General features: G+C 37.8%; 1 protein-coding gene across 1 annotated transcript in view; it reads left to right on the forward strand.

Annotated features, from left to right (window-relative positions):
- Window positions 1-24,118, forward strand: part of EML5 (EMAP like 5) — a 240,776-nt gene extending 216,658 nt beyond the window's left edge. The window contains 5 exon segments of the mRNA XM_043989871.1: window positions 20,169-20,331; window positions 20,605-20,708; window positions 22,050-22,203; window positions 23,490-23,590; window positions 23,988-24,118. Coding sequence (XP_043845806.1) covers window positions 20,169-20,331; window positions 20,605-20,708; window positions 22,050-22,203; window positions 23,490-23,590; window positions 23,988-24,024 — 559 coding nt within the window. The 3' untranslated portion in view covers window positions 24,025-24,118.
- Window positions 24,119-24,158: the final 40 nt, after the last annotated feature.

A 24,158-nucleotide genomic window follows, 5' to 3' on the forward strand; every position in this document is an offset into this window, starting at 1 on the left:
AGAAAGGCATTTTGGTGTCCTGGAAGAAGCACTGAATTAGGTATTTAGGAGATTTAGGGGTTTATTTAGATGCATCTCTGCCATTAATTAGTTATATAAGCAAATCACTTTTGCCTCTAGGTTGTTCCTTTTCTTTAAAAAACAAAAAACAAAGGGGCAGCTAGGTGGTGCAGTGGATAGAGCACCGGCCCTGGAGTCAGGAGTACCTGAGTTCAAATCCGGCCTCAGACACTTAACACTTTACTAGCTGTGTGACCCTGGGCAAGTCACTTAACCCCAATTGCCTCACTAAAAAAACAAAAACAAAAAAACACCAAAAAACAAAAAACAGATCTTTGCTATCATTCTCCTGACTTTCATAAGCTTTTTTGGGGGGTGGGGGGTGGGGGGTGAGGCAATTGGGGTTAAATGACTTGCCCAGGGTCACACAACTAGTAAGTGTTAAGTGTCTGAGGCCAGATTTGAACTCAGGTACTCCTGACTCCAGGGCCAGTGCTCTATCCATTGCGCCATCTATCTGTCCCAGTGTTCCAATTTTTATACAGCTTCTCCAACATTTATTATTCTCCTTTTTTGTCATATTAGCCAATCTGATAGGTGTGAGGTGGTACCTTAGAGTTGTTTTAATTTTCATTTCTGTAATCAATAGTGATTTAGAACATTTTTTCATATGGCAATAGATAGTTTTGATTCCTTCATCTGAAAACTGCCTGTTCATATCCTTTGACCATTTCTCAATTGGGGAATGATTTGCATTCTTATAAACTTGATTTAGTTCCCTATAGTAGGTTTCTGCCAGTCGTGGATGACCACGGATCAGCGCCTTGAAGAGCCACAGGCCACAGTGTGGCTGTGTAGTTCGATACGGGAGCCACAGCTCCTGCCACAACGAGGGCATTGGAAAACTGCGCTCTCTGTTGCCCATCAGTTCCTGCGTCTCATTCGTTTTTCTTCCTCCAGAGCTTGGAGGCCCATCTCAGCTGCATGCAACCTGCTCCTGAGTACTGAACTCCATCAGGCACAGTCCTTGGCTATCTCTTCCTAGGTGCTGGTGTCTATTCCCAGAGCCCTCAAGTCTTGCTTGCATACATCTCTGTAGCGAAGCTGGGGGTGTCCAGCAGGTCTTTTGCCTGAGGCTAACTCACCATAGAGTAGGGCTTTAGGAATGCGCCCGTCTTGCCTGTGGTGCACATGACTGAGCCAGCACAGCCATCTTTGTTTCAGTGGTGTGGAGATGCTCAGAAGTTGAACACATTAGAGCACTTCTGTGTTGGTGATCCTATCTGACCAAGATATGCCAAGGATGCGCCAAAGGCAGCGCATGTGGAAGCTATTAAGCTTCTTCTCTTGTCTAGTGTATGTAGTCCATGTTTTGCTGCCATACAGTAAGGTACTCAGGCACATGCTCTATAGACGGCAAATTTAGTTCCCTATGTATTTTAGAAATGAGGCCTTTATCAGAAACACTGGCTATAAAAATTGTTTTCCAGCTTTCTGCTTCCCTTCTAATTTTGGCTGCATTGCTTCTGTTTGTACAAAAACTTTTAAATTTAATATTATCAAAATCATCCATTTTGAATTTCATAATATTCTATCTCTTGTTTGGTCATCAATTCTTCTCCTCTCCATAGATATGAGAGGTAAACTATTTCTTCCTCTCCTAATTTACCTATGGTATCACCTTTTATGTCTAAATCATGTACCCATTTTGACCTAAAATGAGGTCAAGTATATGGTGTAAGATGTTGGTCTATGCTTACTTTCTGCCATCCTACCTTTCAGTTTGCCTAGAAGTTTTTGTCAAATACTGAGTTTCTTTCCCAGAAGATGGAGTCTTTGGGTTTATCAAATAGTAGATTACTATAGTCATTTACTACTGTTTCCTGTGTCTAACCTATTCCATTAATCCATCTTAGCAAGTACCAAATAGTTTTGATGACTAATGTTTTATAGTATAGCTTCAGATATGGTACAGCTAGCCCACCTTCCAGTGTATTTGTTTTTTCATTAGTTCCTTTGATATTCTTGACCTTTTGTTCTTCCAGATGAATTTTGTTATTATTTTTTCTAGCTCTTTAAATAATTTTTAGGTAGTCTGGTATGGCACTGAATAAGTAAATTAATTTAGGTAGAATTGTCATTTTCATTATATTAGCTTGGCCAATTCATGAGCAAATTATATTTTTTCTACTATTTAGATCTGATTTTATTTGTGTGTAAAGTGTTTTATAATTGTGTTCATACAGTTCCTAGGTTTGTCTTGGCAGGTAGACTCCCAAGTATTTTATAATGTCCACAGTTGCTTTAAATGGAATTTCTCTTTCTATCTCTTGCTGCTGAACTTTGTTGGTCATGTATAGAAATGCTGATGATTTATGTAGATTTATTTTATACCTTGCAACATTGCTAAAATTGTCAATTGTTTCAAGTAGTTTTTTTAGTTAATTCTCTAGGATTCTCTAAGTATACCATCATGTCATCTGAAAAGTGTGATAGTTTTGTTTCCTTCTTGCCTATTCTAATTCCTTTACTTCTTTTTCTTCTCTTTTGCTAAAGCTAACATTTCTAGTACAATATTAAATAATAGAGGTGATAATAGACATCCCTGTTTCACTTGTGATCTTATTGGGAATGCCTTCCAACTTATTCCCATTACATAATAATGTTTACTGATGGTTTTAGATACTGCTTATTATTTTAAGGAAAGCTCCACTTATTCTTATGCTCTCTAGTGTTTTTACTAGGAATGGGTGCTATATTTTGTCAAAAGCTTTCTCCGCATCTATTGAGATAATCATATAATTTGGTTAGTTTTGTTATTGATGGGGTTGATTATGTTCATAGTTTTCCTAATGTTGAACCAGCCCTGCATTCCTGGTATAATTCCCCCCTGGTCACAGTGTATTATCCTGGTGATCACTTGCTGTAATCTCCTTGCTAATATTTTATTTAAGGTTTTTGCATCGATATTCATTAGGGAAATTGGTCTATAATTTTCTTTCTCTGTTTTGGCTCTTCCTGGTTTAGGTATCAACACCATATTTGTGTCATAAAAGGAATTTGGTAGAATTCCTTCTTCACATATTTTTCCAAATAGTTTGTGTAGTATTGGAATTAATTGTTATTTAAATGTTTAGTAGAATTCACCTGTAAACCCATCTGGCCCTGGAGATTTTTTCTTAGTTCATTGATGGCTTGTTCAATTTATTTTTCTGAAATAGGCGTATTTAAGAATTTTATTTCCTTTTCTGTTAATCTGAGCAGTTTATATTTTTGTGAATATTCATTCATTCCATTTAGATTGTCAAATTTATTGCCATATAGTTGGACAAAATAGTCCTAATTATTGCTTTAATTTCCTCTTCATTTGTGGTGAGTTCACCCATTTCATTTTTGATGCTGGTAATTTGTTTTTTTCTTTCTTTTTTAAATCAGATTAACTAAAGGTTTATCTATTTTATTGTTTTTTTCATAGAACCAGCTCTTAGTTTTATTTATTAGTTCTGTAGTTTTCTTACTTTCAATTTTATTAATGTCATTTTTAATTTTCAGAATTTCCAGCTTTGTGTTTAATTGGAGATTTTAAATTTGTTCTTTTTCTGGCTTTTTTTAGTTGCATGCCCAATTTATTGATCTCCTCTTTCTCTCTTTTATTCATGTAGGCATTTAGAGATATAAAATTTCCCCTAAGAACCGCTTTGGCTGCATCCTATAAGTGTTGGTATGTTGTCTCATTATTGTCATTCTCTTGGATGAAGTTACTGATTATTTCTATGATCTGTTGTTTGACCCACTCATTCTCTAAAATGAGATTATTTAGTTTCCAGTTCATTTTTGGTCTATTTTTCCATGGTCCTTTATTGCACATAATTCTTATTGCATCATGATCTGAAAAGGATGCATTTACTATTTCTGCCTTTCTGCATTTGACTGTGAGGTTTTTATGCCCTAATATGTGGCATGCGTTTCTATGTATGTGCCATGTACCACTAAGAAAAAGGTATATTCCTTTTAATCCCCATTCAATTTTCTCCAGACATCTATCATATTTAATTTTTCTAACATTCTATTTGCCTCCTTAACTTCTTTCTTATTAATTTTGTGGTTAGATTTATCTAGTTCTGAGAGAGTGAGGTTGAAGTCACCCACTAATATAGTTTTGCTATCTATTTCTTCCCATAACTCACTTAACTTCTTCTCTAAGAATCTGGATGCTATATCACTTGGTGTATACATGTTTAATATTGATATTACTTCATTGTCTATGGTACCTTTTAGCAAGATGTAGTTTCCTTCCTTATCTCTTTTAATTAGGTCAATTTTTGTTTTTGCTTTGTTTGAGACAAGGATGGCTACCCCTGCTTTTTTTTTTTTTTAAACTTCAGCTGAAGCATAACATATTATGCTTCAGCCTTTTGACCTTTACTTTGTGTGTATTTCTGCTTCAAATGTGTTTCTTGTAAACAGTATATTGTAAGATTCTGGTTTTTAATCCACTCTGCTATCTGCTTCCATTTTATAGGAGTTCATCCCATTCACATTCACAGTTATGATTACTAACTGTATATTTCCTGCATCCTATTTTTCCTTTGTTTGTATTTTTCTCTTTCCTCTTCTCCTCTCCCTTCTCACTAGTGCTTTGTTTCTGCCCCCTCAGTCTACCCTCTCTTCTATCAGCCCCACCGCCTCCTTTTATCCTTTCCCCTTTCATTTCTTAGTTTTGCCCTCCCTTCTATCAATCACACCTCCTTTTTGGTCTTTTCCCCTTTCCCCTGCTAGTTTTACCCTCCCTTCTAAAATCAGCATCTCACCCTTTTCTTTCCCCTTTCCCCTTTTACTTCCCTATAGGGTGAGATAGAATTCTACACCCAATTAAGTGTGTATATTATTCCCTCTTTGAGCCAAATCACATGAGAGTAAGGTCAAAACAATGCTCATCCCTCCCTCTTTCATGCTATTGTAATAGATCTTTTGTGCCTCTTTCACTTGATGTGATTTACCCCATTCTGCCTTACCTTTACTCTTTTCCTAGTAGTATAATCATTTTTGTTTCCCCTTAAGTTTTTTTAATAACATCCATCAGAATCCACTTATACCCACACCTTCTGTCTGTGTGTACTCCTCCTATCTGCCTTAATAAAGATACAGTTCTCAAGAGTTATAAGTATTGGGGGCAGCTAGGTGGTGCAGTGAATAAAGCACTGGCCCTGGAGTCAGGAGTACCTGAGTTCAAATCCGGCCTCAGACACTTAACACTTACTAGCTGTGTGACCCTGGGAAAGACACTTAACCCCCATTGCCTCACTAAAAAAAAAAAAAGAGTTATAAGTATCTTCTTCCCATGTATGGATGCAATCATTTTAACCTTATTGAATAACATGGTTTCCCTCCCCCCTTTTTACCTTTTCATATGTCTCTTGATTGTTGCATTTGTAAATTGAATTTTCTGTTCAATTCTGAACTTTTCATTAGAAAAGTTTTAAAGTCTCTTATTTCATTGAATGTTCATCTTTCCCTCTGAAAGATTATGCTTAATTTTGCTGGATAGTACATTCATGGTTGTAATCCCAGTTCCTTTGCCTTCCTTGAATATCATATTCCAATCCTTCCGTTCCTTTAATGTTGGAGCTGCCAGGTCCTGTGTAATTCTGATAGTTGTTCCTTGATATTTAAATTGTTTCTTTCTGGCTGCTTGTAGTATTTTCTCCTTTACTTGATCATTTTGGAATTTAGCTACAATATTCCTTGGAGTTTTCCTTTTGGGGTCTCTTTCAGGAGGTGATCAGTGGATTCTTTCAATGACGATTTTATCCTCTGATTCTACAATATCAGAGAGCAGTTCTCCTTGATAAATTTCTGGAATATGGTGTCTAGACTCTTTTTCTGATCATGGCTTTCAAGTAGTCCAATAATTCTCAAATTATCTCTCCTGGATCTGTTTTCCAGGTCAGTTGTCTTTCCAATGAGGTATTTCACATTTTCTTCTATTTTTTTTTCATCCTTTTTATTCTGTTTGACTGATTTTTGGTGTCTCACAGTCTTTAGCTTCCATATGCCCAATTCTAATTTTTAAGGCATCATTTTCTTCAGTAAGTTTTTGCACTTCTTTTTCCATTTGAACAATTTTTCCCCCATTTGGCCAATTGTTCTTTTTAGGGAATTGTTTTCTTTGGTTAATTTTTGTGCTTCCTTCTCCAAGCTGTTGGCTCTTCTTTCATAGTTTTCTTGTATAACTCTCATTTCTCTCTTTTTCCATTTTTTCTTCTACCTCTCTCATTTGATTTTTAAAATCCTTTTTGAACTCTTCCAGGAAGGCTTTTTGGTCTTGAGACCAATTCATCTTCCCCCTTAAAGCTTCACATGTAGGCATTTTGAGAATGTTGTCCTCATTTGAATTTGTATTTTGGTCTTCCCTGGCAGCACAGAAGCTCTCAATGGTAAGGGTCCTTTTCTGTTTCTTACTCATGCTGTGGCTTATGTTTTTACTTTTAAAGTTGAGATCTGCTCCTGGGGCACAGTGGCCATTGTTGCAAGGTTCTTGTGTTGATGGATAGGGGTCTGGTCATTGGCTTTCTGCTCTGAGGCCTCTGTGGCTTGAAGATTCCTCACCACCCTAGACCTTCTCCCTGTGCTGGAATGGTTTGGCCTGGTTGCACCTGTCCCATGGGTGGTTCTCTATCTGGCTGTTTGCCCTCTGAGGTGTGGCTAGCAGGCCTTCCAACAAGCCTACTGTGCCATCAGCCTGCTGAGCCAGGACCAAGAGGCCTCAGCTGCTGGTCTTTGCTATGGTTAAGAACCTCCAGCTGACTTGCCCAGACCCACACTGTGCTGAGCTGCTCCCCTTTCACCCCAGTGAGACTGACCTTTCCTGAAGTCTTCTAAATTATCTCAAGTTGGAAGATTGTGTCTTGGTGTTTTTGTAGGTTCTTTAGTTTCAGAATCGGTTTAGAGGCTTGATTTAATATTGTTTTGAAGGAAGCTCAGGAGAGCTCAGGCAACTTCCTGGCTTCTCTCTGCTAGTTTGGCTCTGCCCAACCAGGAACTCCCCTCCTGTGCTTTAATGTAGAAGCTGCTAAATTTTGTGATATCCTGACTATGACTCCACAATACTTGTCCTGTTTCTTTCTGGCTGCTTGAAGTATTTTCTCCTTGATCTGGGAGCTTTGGGATGTGGCTATAATATTCCTGGGAGTTTTCACTTGGGGATCTCTTTTAGGAGGTGATTGATGGATTCTTACAATTTCTATTTTACCTTCTGTTACTAGAATATCAGGGCAGTTTTCCTTGACAATTTCTTGGAAGATGTCTAGGCTCTTTTTTTGATCATGGCATTCAGATGATCCAATAATTTTCAAAATTTCTTCCAGGTCAGTTGTTTTTTCAATGAGATGTTCCATATTGCCTCCTGTTTTTTTTTTTCTTTTTTCATTTTTTTGGTTTTGTTTTATTGTTTCTTGATTTCTCATAAAGTCATTAGCTTCCATTTGCTCAATCCTAATTTTTAAGGAGATATCTCCTTCAATGTGCTTTTGTAACTCTTTTTCCATTTGGTCATTTTAACTTTTCAAGGCATTCTTTTCCTCATTGGCTTTTTGTACCTCTTTTACCATTTGGCCCTGTCTGTTTCTTAAGGTGTTATTTTCTTCAGTATTTTTTTGTGTCTCCTTTACCAGGTTGTTGACTTTTTTTCATGATTTTCTTATATTATTCTCATTTCTCTTTCCATTTTTTCCTCTAGCTCTCTTTTATTTATTTAACTATTTGTTTGTTTGTTTAGAATTTTACCTGTTACATGTATAAAGAAATTTTCACATCGATTTTTTTTTTGGTGAGGCAATTGGGGTTAAGTGACTTGCCCAGGGTCACACAGCTAGTGTCAAGTGCCTGAGGCCAGATTTGAACTCAGGTCCTCCTGACTCCAGGGCCGGTGCTCTATCCACTGTGCTACCTACCTGTCTCTCACATCTGTTTTTAAAACTTTGTGTTCCAAATTCTCTGCCTCCCTCCCTCCCCACCCCCCTTAAGAACTAAAGCAATTCAGTATAAATTATACATGTTCAGTCATGCAAAACATTTCCACATTAGCCAGGTTGTGAAAGAAAACAGACAAAAAACCTTTAGAAAGGGGAACTAACAAAAAAATTTATGCTTCAATCTATATTCAGATACCAGCAGTTCTATGTATATGGATTGCATTTTTCATAAGTCCTTCTGATAGCATCCTGCTCATCATTTCTTGTTTTTTTTTGTTTTGTTTTGTTTTTTTTGTTTTTTGCAGGGCAATGAGGGTTAAGTGACTTGCCCAGGGTCACACAGCTAGTAAGTGTTAAGTGTCTGAGGCCGGATTTGAACTCAGGTACTCCTGAATCCAGGGCCGGTGCTTTACCACTGCGCCATCTAGCTGCCCCTGCTCATCATTTCTTAGAGCACAATAGTGTTCCATCCTAATCTCATCTCACAATTTGTTCAGCCTTTCCCTGATTGATGGGCATCACTGCAATTTCAAATTCAACTTTTTAAAAAATCTCTTTTAGGCTAACAACCTATTAGTTGTATTGCTAGGTCAGAGAGTATGCATGATTTTATAGTCCCTTGGCCATAGATCTAAATTGCTCTACAGAATGTTTGAATCAGTTTACAACTTTTCCAAGAGTGTATTAATGTCTCATTTTCCCCATATCACACACATTTGTTATTTTCCTCTGCTGTCATATTATCCAATCCATTACATATGAGGTAGTACCCAGAAATGTTTTGACCCGAATCTCTCCAATCAATAGTGAGTTAGAGCATTTTTTTTTCATATGGCTATAGGTGGCTTTAATTAATTCATCAGAAAACTTCATGTCTTCTGATCATCTATCAGTTGGGGAATGGCTCTCATTTTAACAAATTTGACTCAGTTCTTTATGTGTTTGAGAACTGAGGCTTATCAAACTTGCTTCAAATTTTTTTTTTACAGTTACTATACTTAACTGTATTACCCTCCATCCTATTCCCTCCCCTTGATATTTACTATATTTCCTATCTTTTTTCACCCTATCTCTCCTCAAAAGTGTTTTGCTTCTGACTGCCCCTCCCTTCACCCCCTCCCCCCTTATCCCCTTCCCCTCCCACTTTCCCACAGAGCAAGATATATTACTGTACCCAATTCAGTGTGTATGTTATTCCCTCTTTGAACCAATTCTGATGAGAATAAGGCTCACTCACTCCCCTGCCCCTCCCCATCTTCCTCTCCACTCCATAAGCTTTTTCTTGCTTCTTTTATGTGAGACAATTTACCCAATTCCATCTCGCTGTTTCCCTTTCTCACAGTGTGTTACTCTTTTCCCTTAATTTTATTTTTTTTAAGATAACAACACAGGGCTGTTAGGTGGCTCAGTGGACATAGCACCAGCTCTGGACCCAGGAGGACCCAAGCTCAAATCCAGCCTCAGACACCTGACACTCACCAGCTATGCAACCTAGGCAAGCCACCCAACACCAACTGCCCCACAAAAAAATAAATAAATAATCATAAAAATGAAATGTTTTAAATGCTTTAGAGACATCATCCCTTCATATTAAGCTCAGACCTGTGCCCTCTAAGTATAATCCATTCAGCTGCCCTAATACTGAGAAAGTTCTTATGAGTTAGAAGTGTTATCTTCCCATGTAGGAATGTAAACAGTTTAACCTTTTAATATCCCTCATGATTTCTTTTTCCTGTTTACCTTTTTATGCTTCTCTAGGGTCCGGTATTTGAAAGTCAAATTTTCTATTCCATTCAGGTATTTTTATCACAAATGCCTGAAAGTCCTCTCTTTCATTGAATTCCCGTTTTTTCCCCTGAAAAATGATACACAGTTTTGCTGGGTAGGTGATTCTTGGTTGTAATCCCAGTTCCTTTGCCCTCTGAAATATCATATTCTATGCCCTCCAATCGTTTAATGTAGAAGCTTTTAGAACTTGTATTATCCTGATTGTGGCTCCACAGTATTTGAATTATTTCTTTCTGGCAGCTTGTTATATTTTCTCCTGGACCTGGGAGTTCTGGAATTTGGCTATAATACTCCTGGAAGTTTTCATTTTGGGATCTCTTTTAGGAGGTGATTGGCAAGTTCTTTCCATTTCTATTTTACCTTCTGTTTCTAGAATATCATAGAAATTTTCCCTGACAATTTCTTGGGAGATGATGTCTAAGCTCTTTTTTTTGATCATGGCTTTCAGGTAGTCCAGTAATTTTCTAATTATCTTTCCTGGATCTATTTTCCAGGTCAGCTGTTTTTCTAAGGAGATATATCACATTGCTCTCTATTTTGTCATTCATCTGGATTTGCTTTATTGTGTTGATTTCTCATAAAGTCATTAGTTTCCATTTGCTCAATCCTAATTCTTAAGCAATTATTTTCTTCAGAGAGCTTTTGTATCTCCTTTTCCATTTGTTTTTTCAAGCTGTTGACCTTTTTTTCATGGCTTTCATGCATCACTCTCATTTCTCTTTCCATTTTTAACTCCAACTCTCTTACCTTATCTTCAAAGTCATTTTTGAACACTTGTGTGGCCTCAGAACAATTCATATTTTTCTTGGAAGCTTTGGATGTAAGAGCTTTGACTTTGTTATCTTCTGAGGGTGTATTTTGATCTTCCTTTGTCACCAAAGAAACTTTCTAGGGTCAGCATATTTTTCTGTCTGCTCATTTTGCCAGCCTATTTCTTAACTTTTAACTCCTTCTTAAAGTGGGTCACTGCTTCTAGGATGCACTGTCCCAAGCTTTTAGAGGGTCCCATGTGGTACGATTTAAGGAGAGTCATGTTCTATGCTAGCCTGGCCTGTGTTCTGGTCTGTAAGTAACCACACGCCTGCTTACTCTTTAACCTGGGAACAGAATTCTGTTTTACGTTACAAGCTTGAGTGTGCTTGTGCTTCTCCCTAACCTGGACCACCAATCAAGACTGCTTCCTGGTTCAGAGCACAGGCATCACAACAGAATTCTGCCTCAGGGCCAGCAGAAACCCCTGCAATCTTCCCCTGGCCAATAGCTCAACCCCCTCCCCAGACTGTGAGCTGAGTTCCAGAAGTAGCCACCACTGCAGGCAATTCATAGGTTCCAGAGGCCTGTTTCTTTGGCATGGCCTGCCTGGGGCTGGGTCTATCCTGGCGTGGCTGTCTGCATTCCACTCTTACCCCGGGTACAGCAGACCATTCCTGCCAGCCTTCTAAGCAATCTCCAGCTGGAAAATGATCTCACCCCCTCCTTTTGTGAGTTCTGATGCTCCAGATATTGTGTTATGGCATTATTTGAAGCTATTTGGAAGGATTGTGGATAGAGGTCCAGAAAGTCACTGCTTTTCCTCCACCATCTTGGTTCTGCCCTCCTCTACTTCTCTTACTTGATTTTCAAAGTACTTTTTGAGCCATTCTGTGACCTGGGAGCAATTCATATTTTTCTATGAGGCTTTGGATGTAGGAGCTTTGACTTTGTTATCTTCTTCTGAGAGTGTGTTTTGATCTTCCTTGTCACCCTAGTAACTCTATGGTCAAGATTTTTTCTGTTGCTTGCTCATTTTCCCAGCCTACTTCTTGAGTTTTAATTTTAACTCTATTCAAGTAGGGTTCTGCTTCAGGGGTTTTGTGCAGCTGTTTTCAGAGATATTTCTAGGGACTTTGTTTTCAGTTCTTCCAAGGTGGTATGATCTAAGGAGAGATGTGTTTACTACTCTCCTGGTCAGTGAGTGACCACAAGCACTTTTTTTTCTTTCTTTTTTTGAGGGGCAATGAGGGTTAAGTGACTTGCCCAGGGTCACACAACTAGTAAATGTCAAGGGTCCGAGGCCAGATTTGAATTCAGGTCCTCCTGAATCCAGAGCCAGTGCTTTATCCACAATGCCACCTAGCTGCCCCCACAAGCACTCTTTTATGTCCTGGAACTATGAGGAGGGTCCAGGCACCCCTGAGGCCACAAGCTGTGGTGTGCAACTGCTCCTTCCCATCCTGTGACCGCAGCCTGGATCTGATTTGGGTAAAGCAACAGGGTCCTGCCTCAGTACCAGCAAAGAAACCCCCATAATATCCTGACCAATTGTTCAACCTGCTTACTGTCTGTGGGCTGAGAGTTCCAGAAGCAGTCACTGCAGCTACTGATTCAGTGGCCCCCCAAGGCCTGCTCCTGGTTTGCTGGAGTCTAGTCTGCACTGGCGCAGCCTGGGCTGAACTCCATTCTCACTTTGGGACAACAGACCTTTCCTGTCAACCTTCTAAATTTTCTTTGACTGGAAAATTATTTCACCCTGTCCTTTTGTGGGTTCTATTGCTCCAGGAATTGTCTTATGGTATTATTTAAAGGTATTTGGAAGGGTTTGGGGGAAAGCTCAGGCAAGCTACTCCCTTTCCTCTGCCATCTTGGCTCCACATACCCCCACTCACACCCCATTCATGTATTTTGCACAGGAAACACTTTTTGGAAAAAAGCCTTTAAAAATAATTTTGTTCTACTATTTTTCATAGTCAAATAATAAACAAGGGAATCTTTTATTCTCTGTATGTTTCAATTTTACTTATGTAAAGATATTACTATTTATTCTCATTTGCGAAAGCCTTTTGTTTCCCTCCTCTCTTCCTCTGAAATACCCTTAATAAGTATGTGGATCATTCTTCTTAAGATTTTGTAAGGAGAAAAAAGCATATGAATAATTGGTGTCCTCTTCATCTTTTTTTTCAGTACTAACACAATCTATGTTATTTTACATTCTTTCAGTATCTTCCCCTTTTCAGATATCTTGAGAATTGATTCCTTAATGCTGTCAAAAATTGTATAACTTTCAGAGTAGACCTCTTCTATGCATATTCTTGGTCCAGTTGAACTGTTCTTCCATCTTTGTTTTCCTTAGTATCATTTCTGCTTTCTCATGTAACACATCTAGAGACTGACATTTAAAAGGTCAAAGTAGTGGTTCCACACCATCATTACTGAAAAATACTTTTGTTATAAAAAATGCTGACAGATTTGTTTATTGGTCTCCTGATTTCATTTTTATAAACCTTGGAATGAGCTTATTAAACTGGGTTACACATGCACCAAGACTTCAGAAAATTCATTTTTATCTCCTGTGTTTTATGAAGCAGATCTCATAATCTTATAACACCATCTTCCTCTACCTTTCACACACCCAAATTATTTCAAATGTATTATATTCTATCCTCTTTTTAAAGTTCATTACAATGAATTTTAATCCACCTAGGGGATTAATTTCAGCTTAGAATAGACTTCCATGATGGGAGATTCTTTATATTTAAAACTTCACTGACAGGTAGTTGTAACTTGTGTCTAAACCTAATTCCTTTACTTCTGGCATCCAGATATTAGAGACATCTATTAAATTACTTATCAGGGTTCGCCTGGCTAAGGGGTGGCCCATTCTCTGGAAAATGAAAATAAAATGAGCTTTTTTAAAAAAAATTACTTATCAGCCTTTCCTTTTTTCTCCAAAGAAAAGAGCCTCAACTTCTGCAGCCTTTCCTTTTAGGGCTAATATCCCTTCCCTCTAATCATCTATAAAATGTCCTGTGACCTCCAAATTCTTCACTTTTGCCTAATATAGTAGAATACTCTCCTTAAGCATCTAATACTGTTACATTATTTTGCACTGTATTCAATATGGAAATTTGATCCTAGCCTCACCCTCCAGTCATTAAAGAAATTTTTGTTAGATGCTATGAGCGATACAAAGATTTATTATTCTTTTCTAATGATAGACTCTCCCTGAGGAATGGATTGTGAGAATAACCTCTATTGTGTGCTACCTGCTTAAGTATGATTTAATCTGTTTTATTTAAAAGACTGAAAAAAATTGCCTAAAGTTCAGGTTTATAGCCTTAAGAAAAGCTTGGCAAGTAGAGGAGGAATGTCAGAGATGTCTCCCATTTAACTCTTCCTAGTAGTGGAACTAAGAAATCTTAAAATGACATGACAAAAAGTGTCATCCACCTTCAGAGAGACAACTGATGAACTCTGCGTACAGAGTGAAGCATATTTTTTTTCACTTTATTTTTCTTGCTTTTTTGGCAACATTCCTAATAATGGAAATGTTTTGTATGACCTCACATGTATAATGCGTATCATATTGCTTTGACTTCTCATTGGATGGGGGAAGGCCTGGAGGGAGAGAATTTGGAACTCAAAAAAGATGAATGTTTAAAAAAAAGGTCTTGAGAGGACTTCCGGGGCAGAGCCAAGATGGCCGGGGAAAGGCAGTGAGCTCCTGAACTCATGACACGATAGCTCCAAAAAACATACAAATAAGGTCATAGGAAAATGCCCAGAGCAGCAAAACTCACAAAAGAATGTGCTGAAATCATCTTCTAACCAAGAACGGCTTGGAAGGTCAGAAAGAGGGAGCTGCTGTGCTGATACAGGAGTCAGGCCCAACCCCACAGTCACCCTGACACAGATCCAGTCTTAGGAAGTCCTCACCAGAGAAGGAGACCCCCAGAGCCTCTGAATCAGCTGAAGCACCAGTGTAGTCTGGAACTAAGCTCACAGTCTGGTAAGTGGGCTGAACCCTGGGCAGGGGAGAGACTACAGGGGTCTATGCTGGTGCTAAGGCAGAATTTGGTTTCTACACCCCTACTGAAAATCAGGTGATAGGCTCAAGTAGAAGTGGCCCAGGTAGGGGAGGGGAACAGGCTCATTCAGAGCTAACAACCACAACACAAAAAGCTGGTTGATTGGCAAGTTGGTCGGGGTCATCTAGGACCAGGAAACAGACCAGGAGAGGGAAGAACCTGATTCTCCTTAAATCATACCACCTGGGATTTCTTCAGCTTGGGATACTGCAGCCTGGAAACAGTGCCCCACATTAAGGAGCTAAAAGTCTAGTAAAAGAAAGGCAAGATGAGCCGACAGAGAAAGGTGAGGACCATAGAAAGTTTCTTCAGTAACAAGGAAGACCAAGGGGCACCCTCAGAGGAAGATATTAACATCAGGGCCCCTATATCTAAAGCTTCCAAGAAAAATATGAATTGGTCTCAGGCCACAGAGGTGCTCAAAAAGGACTTTGAAGATAAAGTTAGAGAAGTAGAAGGAAAAATGGAAAGAAAAATGAGGGTGATGCAGGAAAGACATGAGAAAAAAGTCAACAGCTTGAAAAGTCAAATGGAAAAGGAGGTACAAAAGCTCTCTGATGAAAATAATTGCCTAAGAATTAGGATTGAACAAATGGAAGCCAGTGACTTTATGAGAAACCAAGACACAATAAAGCAAATCCAAATGAATAAAAAAATAGAGGGAAATGTGAAATATCTTCTGGGAAAAACCACCGACCTGGAAAATAGGTCCAGGAGAGATAATTTGAAAATTATTGGTCTACCTGAAAACCATGAACAAGGAAAGAGCTTAGACACCATCTTCCAAGATATTTTCAGGGAAAATTGCCCTGAAATTCTAGAAGAAGCAGCTAAAATAGAAATTGAAAGAATCCACTGATCACCTCCAGAAAGAGATCCCAAAAAGAAAACTCCTAGGAATATTATAGCTAAATTCCAGAGCTCTCAGGTCAAGGAGAAAATATTGCAAGCTGCCAAAAAGAAAGAATTCAAGTACTGTGGAGCCCCAGTCAGGATAGTACAAGATCTAGCAGCTTCTACATTAAAGGACCGGAGGGCATGGAATATGATATTCCAAAGGGCAAAGGAAATGGGATTACAACCAAGTATCACCTACCCAGCTAAACTCAGCATTATCTTTCAGCAGAAAAAATGGGACTTTAATGAAAAAGAAGACTTTCAGATATTTGTGACAAAAAGACCTGAACTTAATGGCAAATTTGACTTTCAAATACAAGACCCTAGAGAACCATAAAAAAAAAAATTGGAGCTGGAGGACATCCCTGGAGTCGTACAGTGGGTGACTGTCTTGTGTCTGAGGCCAAGTTTTGGCTGGGATCCCCCTGGGTCCAGGGGTGATGATTTGTCCACTGTGTCACTTAGCTAGATGATAACATCTTTAGGGTTAAATTGAGGGGTGAAGGGAATTCATTGGGGAGGGGGAAGGGCAGAAGTGAAATTCTACATGAAAGTAACAGGAAAAGGCTTATGGAGTAGGGGAAGAGATGGGAGAGGAGCAGGGCAGTAAATGAATTTTACACTCATCAGAAAAGGCTCAAAAGATCTTAAACTCATCAGAGCTGCCTCAAGGAGGGACTAATAGACACACCCAACTGGGTGGAGTAATCTATTTAATCTGGGCAGTAAATGAGCCTAACACTCATCAGAATTGGCTCAAAGACCTCAATCTCATTAGAATTGGCTCAAGGAGGGAATTATGTACACACTCAACTGGGTGGAGTAATCTCTCTAACCCTGCAGGAAAATAGGAGGGGAAGAGGATAAAGAGAGGGGGGGCAAAAGAAGGAAGGGCAGAGTGGGGGAGGAGCCAGACAGAAGCAAATCCCTTTTGAAGAGTGATAGGATGAAAGAAGATGGATAATAGAATAAATATCATGGGGAAGGGAATAGGATGGAAGGGAAACAGTTAACAATAGTAATCATGAAAAAGAGAAAAGGGGGAAAAATTGTACAAAAAATATTTATAGCAACTCTTTGTAGAGGCTAAGAATTAAGAATCTAGGGAATGTCCATCAATTGAGGAATGATGGAAAAAGCTGTGTTATATGATTTTAGTGGATTGGACTTGTGCTACAGGAAATGACAAACAGGATGATCCCCAAAAAACCTTGAAAGACTAATGAACATCCATGTATAGTGAAGTGAGCAGAGCTGAGAGGACATTGTGCATAGTGACAGCAGTACTGTTCAATGAGTAATTGTGAATGACTTAATTACTCTCAGCAGTACGATGATCCAAGACAATCCCAAGGAACTAATGAGGAAGCTTACTATGCACCCCTATAGAAAGAACTGATAAAAAAGAACACTTGTGGATTGTACATATATAACCTGATTGCGATCTTGTGGAGGGGGGAGGAAAGGAAGGGAGGGAGGGAGGGAGAAAAATTTAGAACTCTAAATCTTATGAAAATGAATGTTGAAAACTACATGTAAATGGAAAATAAAAAAATAAATGTTTGTTGAAGGAAAAATAAATAAATAGGGATAGTTTAAAAAAAGGTCTTGAAATGAAGGAGAACAGACATTATTGTATACTCTTTTTTTTTTTTAAGTGAGGCAATTGGGGTTAAGTGACTTGCCCAGGGTCACACAGCTAGTAAGTGTTAAGTGTCTGAGGCCGGATTTGAACTCAGGTACTCCTGACTCCAGGGCCGGTGCTCTATCCACTGCACCACCTAGCCACCCCAATACTCTTTCTTTTTTAACCTCAGAAGTAGAGAGGACAAAGATGAAGAGCAGCCTTTTTTTAATTTCACTCTGTCTTTGCTTCTGGTTGTGAATAAGCCTCACATAATAATAGCAACATAATTAAGTAGTCTTGTTAGTCCCAATAATCCTGTGCAAGAGCTAGTATGCTGTACCTTACCCCCATTTTATATATGAAGAACTGAGAATGAAAGTGATTAAGTGACTTGACCTTGGCCACACAGCTAGTGTGAGTTAGAATTTGAGCCTAGGTATCATGGCTTGTTAGTGTTTTTAATTATAAAGAGAAGTTTAAGTACCCAATGATCTGATAGGCATGGGCAAGCCTTGATGTTTCACAGGGAACAGATACATCAAGCAGATACAAGTTTTAGGATTTGTTTTGTTTGTTTTTTACACAGGGCAGTGAGGATTAAGTGACTTGCCCAGGGTCACACAGCTAGTAAGTGTCAAGGGTATGAGGTCAAATTTGAACTCAGGTTCTCCTGAATCCAGGGCTGGTGCTCTATCCACTGCGCCACCTAGCTGCCCCCTTGTGTGTTTTTTTTAAAGTTGTACCACATGTAACCAGGTAATAGAACCTAAATTCTTATGCTTACTTCAATCACTTTTTTTGTTTGTTTTTTGCTGGGCAGTGAGAGTTAAGTGACTTGCCCAAGGTCACACAGCTAGTAAGTGTCAAGTGTCTGAGGCCCGATTTGAACTCAGGTTCTTCTGAATTCACTTCACCACCTAGCTGCCCCTTTAATCACTGTTCTTAATGGCATTTGTATCTTCTAAATACTATATTTACATATTTTCTTAGCATCAGCAAATCACAACCACTCATAGCTTCATTTCTTCTTCTGAAAAATGTGGATGTAACTTGAAATACTCACCTAATATGATTTTTGTGGGGGAAAACACTTGGGAAACTTTGAGGCACTATATTAATGTGTGAGTATTTGATATACAGTGATACATGGGAACCAGCAATATTTTTTTTTGGTTCCTCAGTGCATATAAAAGTTATGTTTATACTACACTGTAGTCTAAGTGTACATTTGTATTATGTCTAAGAAATAATACCTTAATTAAAAATACTTTCTTGCTAAAATATGCTAGTCATCATCTGAGCCTCAGCTTCCTGGTGGATGCTCTTGTGGTGATTGCTGAAGACTGAGGTGGCTGTGGCAGTTTCTTCAAATAAGACAAGGAAGTTTGCTCCACTGACTTCCTTTCACAAAATATTTCTCTATAGTACACGATACTGTTCAATAGCATTTTACCCACAGTAAACTTAGTTCAAAATTGGAAGTCAGTCTGCTCAAACCCTGCTATTTTATCAGCTAAATTTATGTAATGATCTTCAGGATTCTTGTGTCTCAGAGAATAAGGAGGGCCAAGGCGATGGAGCGATATGGGGGAATGGGCAATCAGTGGAGCAGTCAGAACACAAACATTTATCAGGTTTGCCATCATGGCAAGAGTAACATCAAAGAACACTGGTCACAGATCACCATAACAGACAGAATTACTAAAATGTGACACAGAGACATGATATGAGCACATGCTATTGGAGAAATGGCACCACTATGGATTCACTCAATGCAGGGTTGCTAGAAACCTCCATTTTGTAAAAAACACAAAATCTGCACAGCACAATAAAAGACAAGGTATGCCTGTAGTAAGGAAAAATACCAGGCTGTGAGACATAAGACAACTAGGTTCTAGGCATTTACTGACTGAGCAGTCATAGGCAAGCAGCCACTGATCCTTCCTTTCTTACCATCCATTTCTTTATCTGTGTAGCTGGAGTACAGTTCTGGATCCCCTTAAGTGTTTCCTCCATCTTCAGTTTCTTGTATGCATATTTTTACATGGTTAATTTGCACGTTATCTGCCTCATTAGTCTGTGAGCAACTTGAGAGCAGGGACTGTCGGTTTTTGCCCTTCTTAAGGCCCTTCAGGTTTAGCATGGTGACTGTCACATGGGAGGCATTTAATAAATGTTTATTAACTGACTTCCCATGTTATAGTTTTGGTGTAAGAATCAAATAAAGTACATAAGAAAGCACTCTGAAAACCAACACTGTATATTGTGAAGTGCTATAATCATATTTTAAAAATATTGTTGTAGGAGCAGCTAGATGGCGCAATGGATAGAGCACCAGCCCTGGAGTCAGGAGGACCTGAGTTCAAATCTGGCCTCAGACACTTAACACTTACTAGCTGTGTGACCCTGGGCAAGTCACTTAACCCCCAATTGTCTCACTTAAAAAAAAAAAAAGAAAAAAATATTGTTATATTTCTAGTTTTCTGATATCCCATTTATCTGCGGCCAAGTAGGCTACTGGTAATTTTGGTTACAAAGTTCATACCACCCTTTACATTCGAAGACCCATAGACCTAGAAGTGTAGAAAGAAGGAATATGCCTACAGAATTCAGAGAATAGTATACCTGAGCACCACATAATTGTCACTGAAAATAAGTGCTACCCATACATTGATGCTCAAGACAACTGCATTCTAAAAGCCAATAAATGTTTTACATGGAATTGAGAGACAATCGAGGGGAAAAAAACTGTTCAGAGTGGAAAGTGGGATTTTTAATTCATTACAGAAGTTAGCTCACAGCTTTCCAGTAGAGACTAGTGCTGTTTACAAAAGTAGATCTAATTAGACAAATTATATCAACTAAAGTTAGTCTAATACAGCCCAGTGTTTGCCAAAACTTAGAAAACACATACCATTCGTCAAGAATGTAAAAGCCCATGCTTTAAAATTTTTGAACTCTCAAATACACTATATATGTGTGTGTGTGTGTATATACATATTTTTGTGCACATTTCACTGTTTTTTGTTATGTATGCAGGTTTAGTCCAGACTCCAGATACTTAGCAGTGGGTTCTAGTGAGAATGCAGTGGATTTTTATGACCTAACATTGGGCCCTACCCTTAACCGAATCAGCTACTGCAAAGACATTCCAAGCTTTGTTATTCAAATGGACTTTTCTGCTGACAGCTGTTATCTTCAGGTATAGTACCCATACAGTTTATCAGAGTAATTGTGTAGTGTTTTAAATTTAGGTGCACTTAAATTTGGCCTTTATTTTAATTTCCTTATTATTTCTGTATCCTGACATTTTCTTTAGTCATTTCTCCCCACCTCATTTCCTTGGGAAAAAACTTTTTTTATAGTGCTTGTGTTTTATTTACCATGTGTATATATAGTATAGCATATATATAAACTCATGACTTTTGCCATTCTCTTACATATTTGAAATCTTGTCCCTTTTTAATTATAAAAGGTCTCCACTGGTTCATATAAACGGCATGTCTATGAAGTGCCTTCAGGAAAACAGCTAATGGATCAGGCTGCCATTGACAGAATAACTTGGGCTACATGGACTAGGTAAATGCTTCACAAGTTCAGAATGCATTTTCTGAGGCTAATTTAGCTATGAGAATCACTTTTCCATATAAGGCAAAAACTGTCTGAAACCAAACAAAAACAATGGCCAATCAGTTTTCTGTCAGTGATATTTCTCCAAGGGAATCTCAAAAAATACCTGCCTTACACCCTGGTGAGCTCTCCCTATGCAATTAATAAGTGAACAATAGGGACAACTAGGTGGCGCAGTGGATAAAGCACTGGCCTTGGATTCAGGAGGACGTGAGTTCAAATCCAGCCTCAGACCCTTGACACTTACTAGCTGTGTGACCCTGGGCAAGCCACTTAACCCCAATTGCCTCACCAAAAAAAAAAAAAAGTTAACAATGAATAAATTTAACTGTTAGCAGCTGCTTTTAACTTTATAATGCCTGGTGCTTATCTGTCTAACAAATATCAAGAAATTTCAGAATCTCATTAAAAAATACAAAAATCAAAACACTAACAACTTGGGCATTTTTCTTTACTTCAGAGGTATTTATAGTCATCACCAATTTCCAGTGGCAGCTTTAACTTGAAAAGAGATAGATGATCTTGTGTTTTGTTTAAGTAAGAGCTGCCACTTTTCTCTCAGGAGGCTTTACAGTTATGCTTAAGTTGTTGCAAAGAAAGGTCTTACATTAGTACAAGTCACCATGACGAATTTTAGCATATCGTCTTAGAAACATGAGCAAAAAAAAATTGTAGAAATTATGACTACATATTCAAACATAGCCATGGCTCCATCCTAGGCAAATGAAAACTGCAGATTAACCTTTGTTATACAGATTCTCTGATATATTATTTTTTCCCAGTGTTGGTTATATGTTTGTAAAGGTTTCTTTTTAAAAAAAATTTTTTTGGAATGTATAGGATGAAAGATGCCACAAAATTGGTATCATCTATACTTGTTTTGGGAAAACTTAACTATTAATTTCCATAGTTGTTAGTACAGTTCTATTAGAAAGTTTTATTATTAAATATTTACTTAATCCTTTAAAAGTCTTATTATTAAACTAATCACCTTGATTTTGAAAAGTCCATTGGCCCTTAACAATTTAGGGTAAACCAACAGGTGTTCTCACTAGTAACGAAGGTGAGTTATTCCCTGCCTTAACATAATTCTTTCCTTATACTTCCCTAATAGGTATTCTATTTATTACTAATGACTTTCCTTTTTGATTGCATATTTTGTGAGTTTTCTTTAAAAGTCTTATTTAAAATTCTAGACTTATCACTAAAACTCTTAAGTTTTCAGTAAACTAACTTTGGGATTTTCCAATGAACACAGTGACTTTTTTTTTTCTTTCCTTTACCTGCCAGCATTCTAGGAGATGAAGTAGTTGGAATATGGTCAAGACATACTGAGAAAGCTGATGTCAATTGTGCCTGTGTGTCTCATTCAGGAATCAGCCTTGTAACTGGAGATGATTTTGGCATGGTCAAGCTATTTGACTTTCCATGTCCAGAAAAATTTGTAAGTGTTTATTTCAGTTTGGTGTTTATTGTAGTATGCTGGTTTACTCTGAAGTAATATTTTAAGAAATAATTTGTACTTGTTAATTTTCTTTAGGTCAGTAGCTTTAAAAAAACATTCTACCACCTATGCATAATGCCTTTCACTTAAGTAGCACTTATTTCTGGGGGCAGCTAGGTGGCACAGAGGATAAAACACCAGCCTTGGATTCAGGAGGACTTGAGTTCAAATTTGGCCTCAGACACTTGACATTTACTAGCTGTGTGACCCTGGGCAAGTCACTTAGCCCTCATTGCCCCACCAAAAAAATGAATGAATGGAGAAAGAAGCATTTATTTCTTAAATTAAAAAGTGATACAGGCAAGATCCCAATTTTATAATGCATTATAAAGTTATATGTCCCTTATTTGGAATCTAAACAGCATTTTTTTCATTGAAAAAATTGTTTGCATGGCATAGATAAACCACAGAGGTTGGCAACCAAGGGGAAAGAGCAGTTGTTTCAATGCTGGTCATTCATAAATAATATCTGTAATTTAAATCTAAGGAAGTCAAGGGTTACACATACTTTTTCTTTTGCAAATACTTCAAATTTCTCCCTATATGCTTACCAGTCAAATTTCCCTGAATTTTCCAAATTTGTTAGGATACCTATTACTATAAACATTAACAAAGAAGCTTTAAAATTTAGTATGCACACAATTTTTAAAAATTGGTTTTATTATATGTACATATATATTAATATTTAAATCTTAAGCTTCTTGTTCTGATTAGAACATAAGTATTCCTTGCAAGTAGGGGGTTGTTTTATTCACTGAACTCATATTTGGCTCCCCAAAGCTAGCATATAATAGGTATTTAATAAATTTTGACTGACATAGGAATATTTTTTTCTCCAAAGATATAGTTATCATCTCTGGAAGTTATCCTAATGACATAACCATCCTATCTCTCAAAAAACGATATCACATTCCAGGTGTGATTTGCCCACTTGCATATAGTGGGCAAGATTACTTAACTTTTTTCATGAAATAATAGTATGACAACTATATCCTTGCCTGTACACTGAAATTTAACTAATACTTTATTATACTAGAGTGCACTTTTGCATCTAACTCTAAATCTGATCTAGTAGGGGAAATGTCTTTGGACTAAAGTCACATCTAAGACCTATCAGAGTCACAAATTACTCTAGATTTTTTTCCAGATCTTTGTTTTTGTCTCCTAATGAAAACTTATCTTGATGTCTCAGTTTCACCGAGATTTTCCTTTTTCTCACCATTCAGGCAAAACATAAAAGGTTCTTAGGTCACTCTGCACATTTGACCAATATTCGATTTACAAGTGGTGATCGACATGTTGTTAGTGCTGGAGGGGATGACTGCAGGTTGGTATCTTTCCCTACCCAAAAAAGGATTAGGTAGGGTAGAATGTCTTTGATGAATAAAAAATACAGGGAAATATTTACTAAGTAGCTTATGTTAGGAGTGCCTTCAAAACTTAAGTTTATAGAATGCACCATTGAGCAGATTAATTTATTGTAAGAAGTTAAAATGATTATTTCATGCTTAAATAAAGTAGAATATGATAGGAACAACTAGAATTCCTTTATAGACTCTATTTGGCTAATACTACAAACCTGCAAACACAATTTAAAAGTGGTTACTACTCACAGTTTTTTAGAACCCCACAGAATTTTAAAGCCTCATGAAAATTTAAGTACTCTGAACACATTAGCATTTTTCCCACTTACAACTTACTTTTGTGTTTATTTCAAACTACAGCTTATTTGTCTGGAAATGCATACATATGCCACACTGAAGGAGGTTCGAATGCTGAGGAGACACTATATGAAGTAATTCAAGAATACAATAAGAAAAGCCTTTGCAATGATCAAGAAATGGTGCTAACCCCAAGATAAGGCAAAATTGGGGAAATGCCTAGAATCTTATCAG

This window comes from Dromiciops gliroides, chromosome 2 (genome assembly GCF_019393635.1).
Source record: "Dromiciops gliroides isolate mDroGli1 chromosome 2, mDroGli1.pri, whole genome shotgun sequence".
Classification (NCBI taxonomy): Eukaryota; Metazoa; Chordata; class Mammalia; order Microbiotheria; family Microbiotheriidae; genus Dromiciops; species Dromiciops gliroides.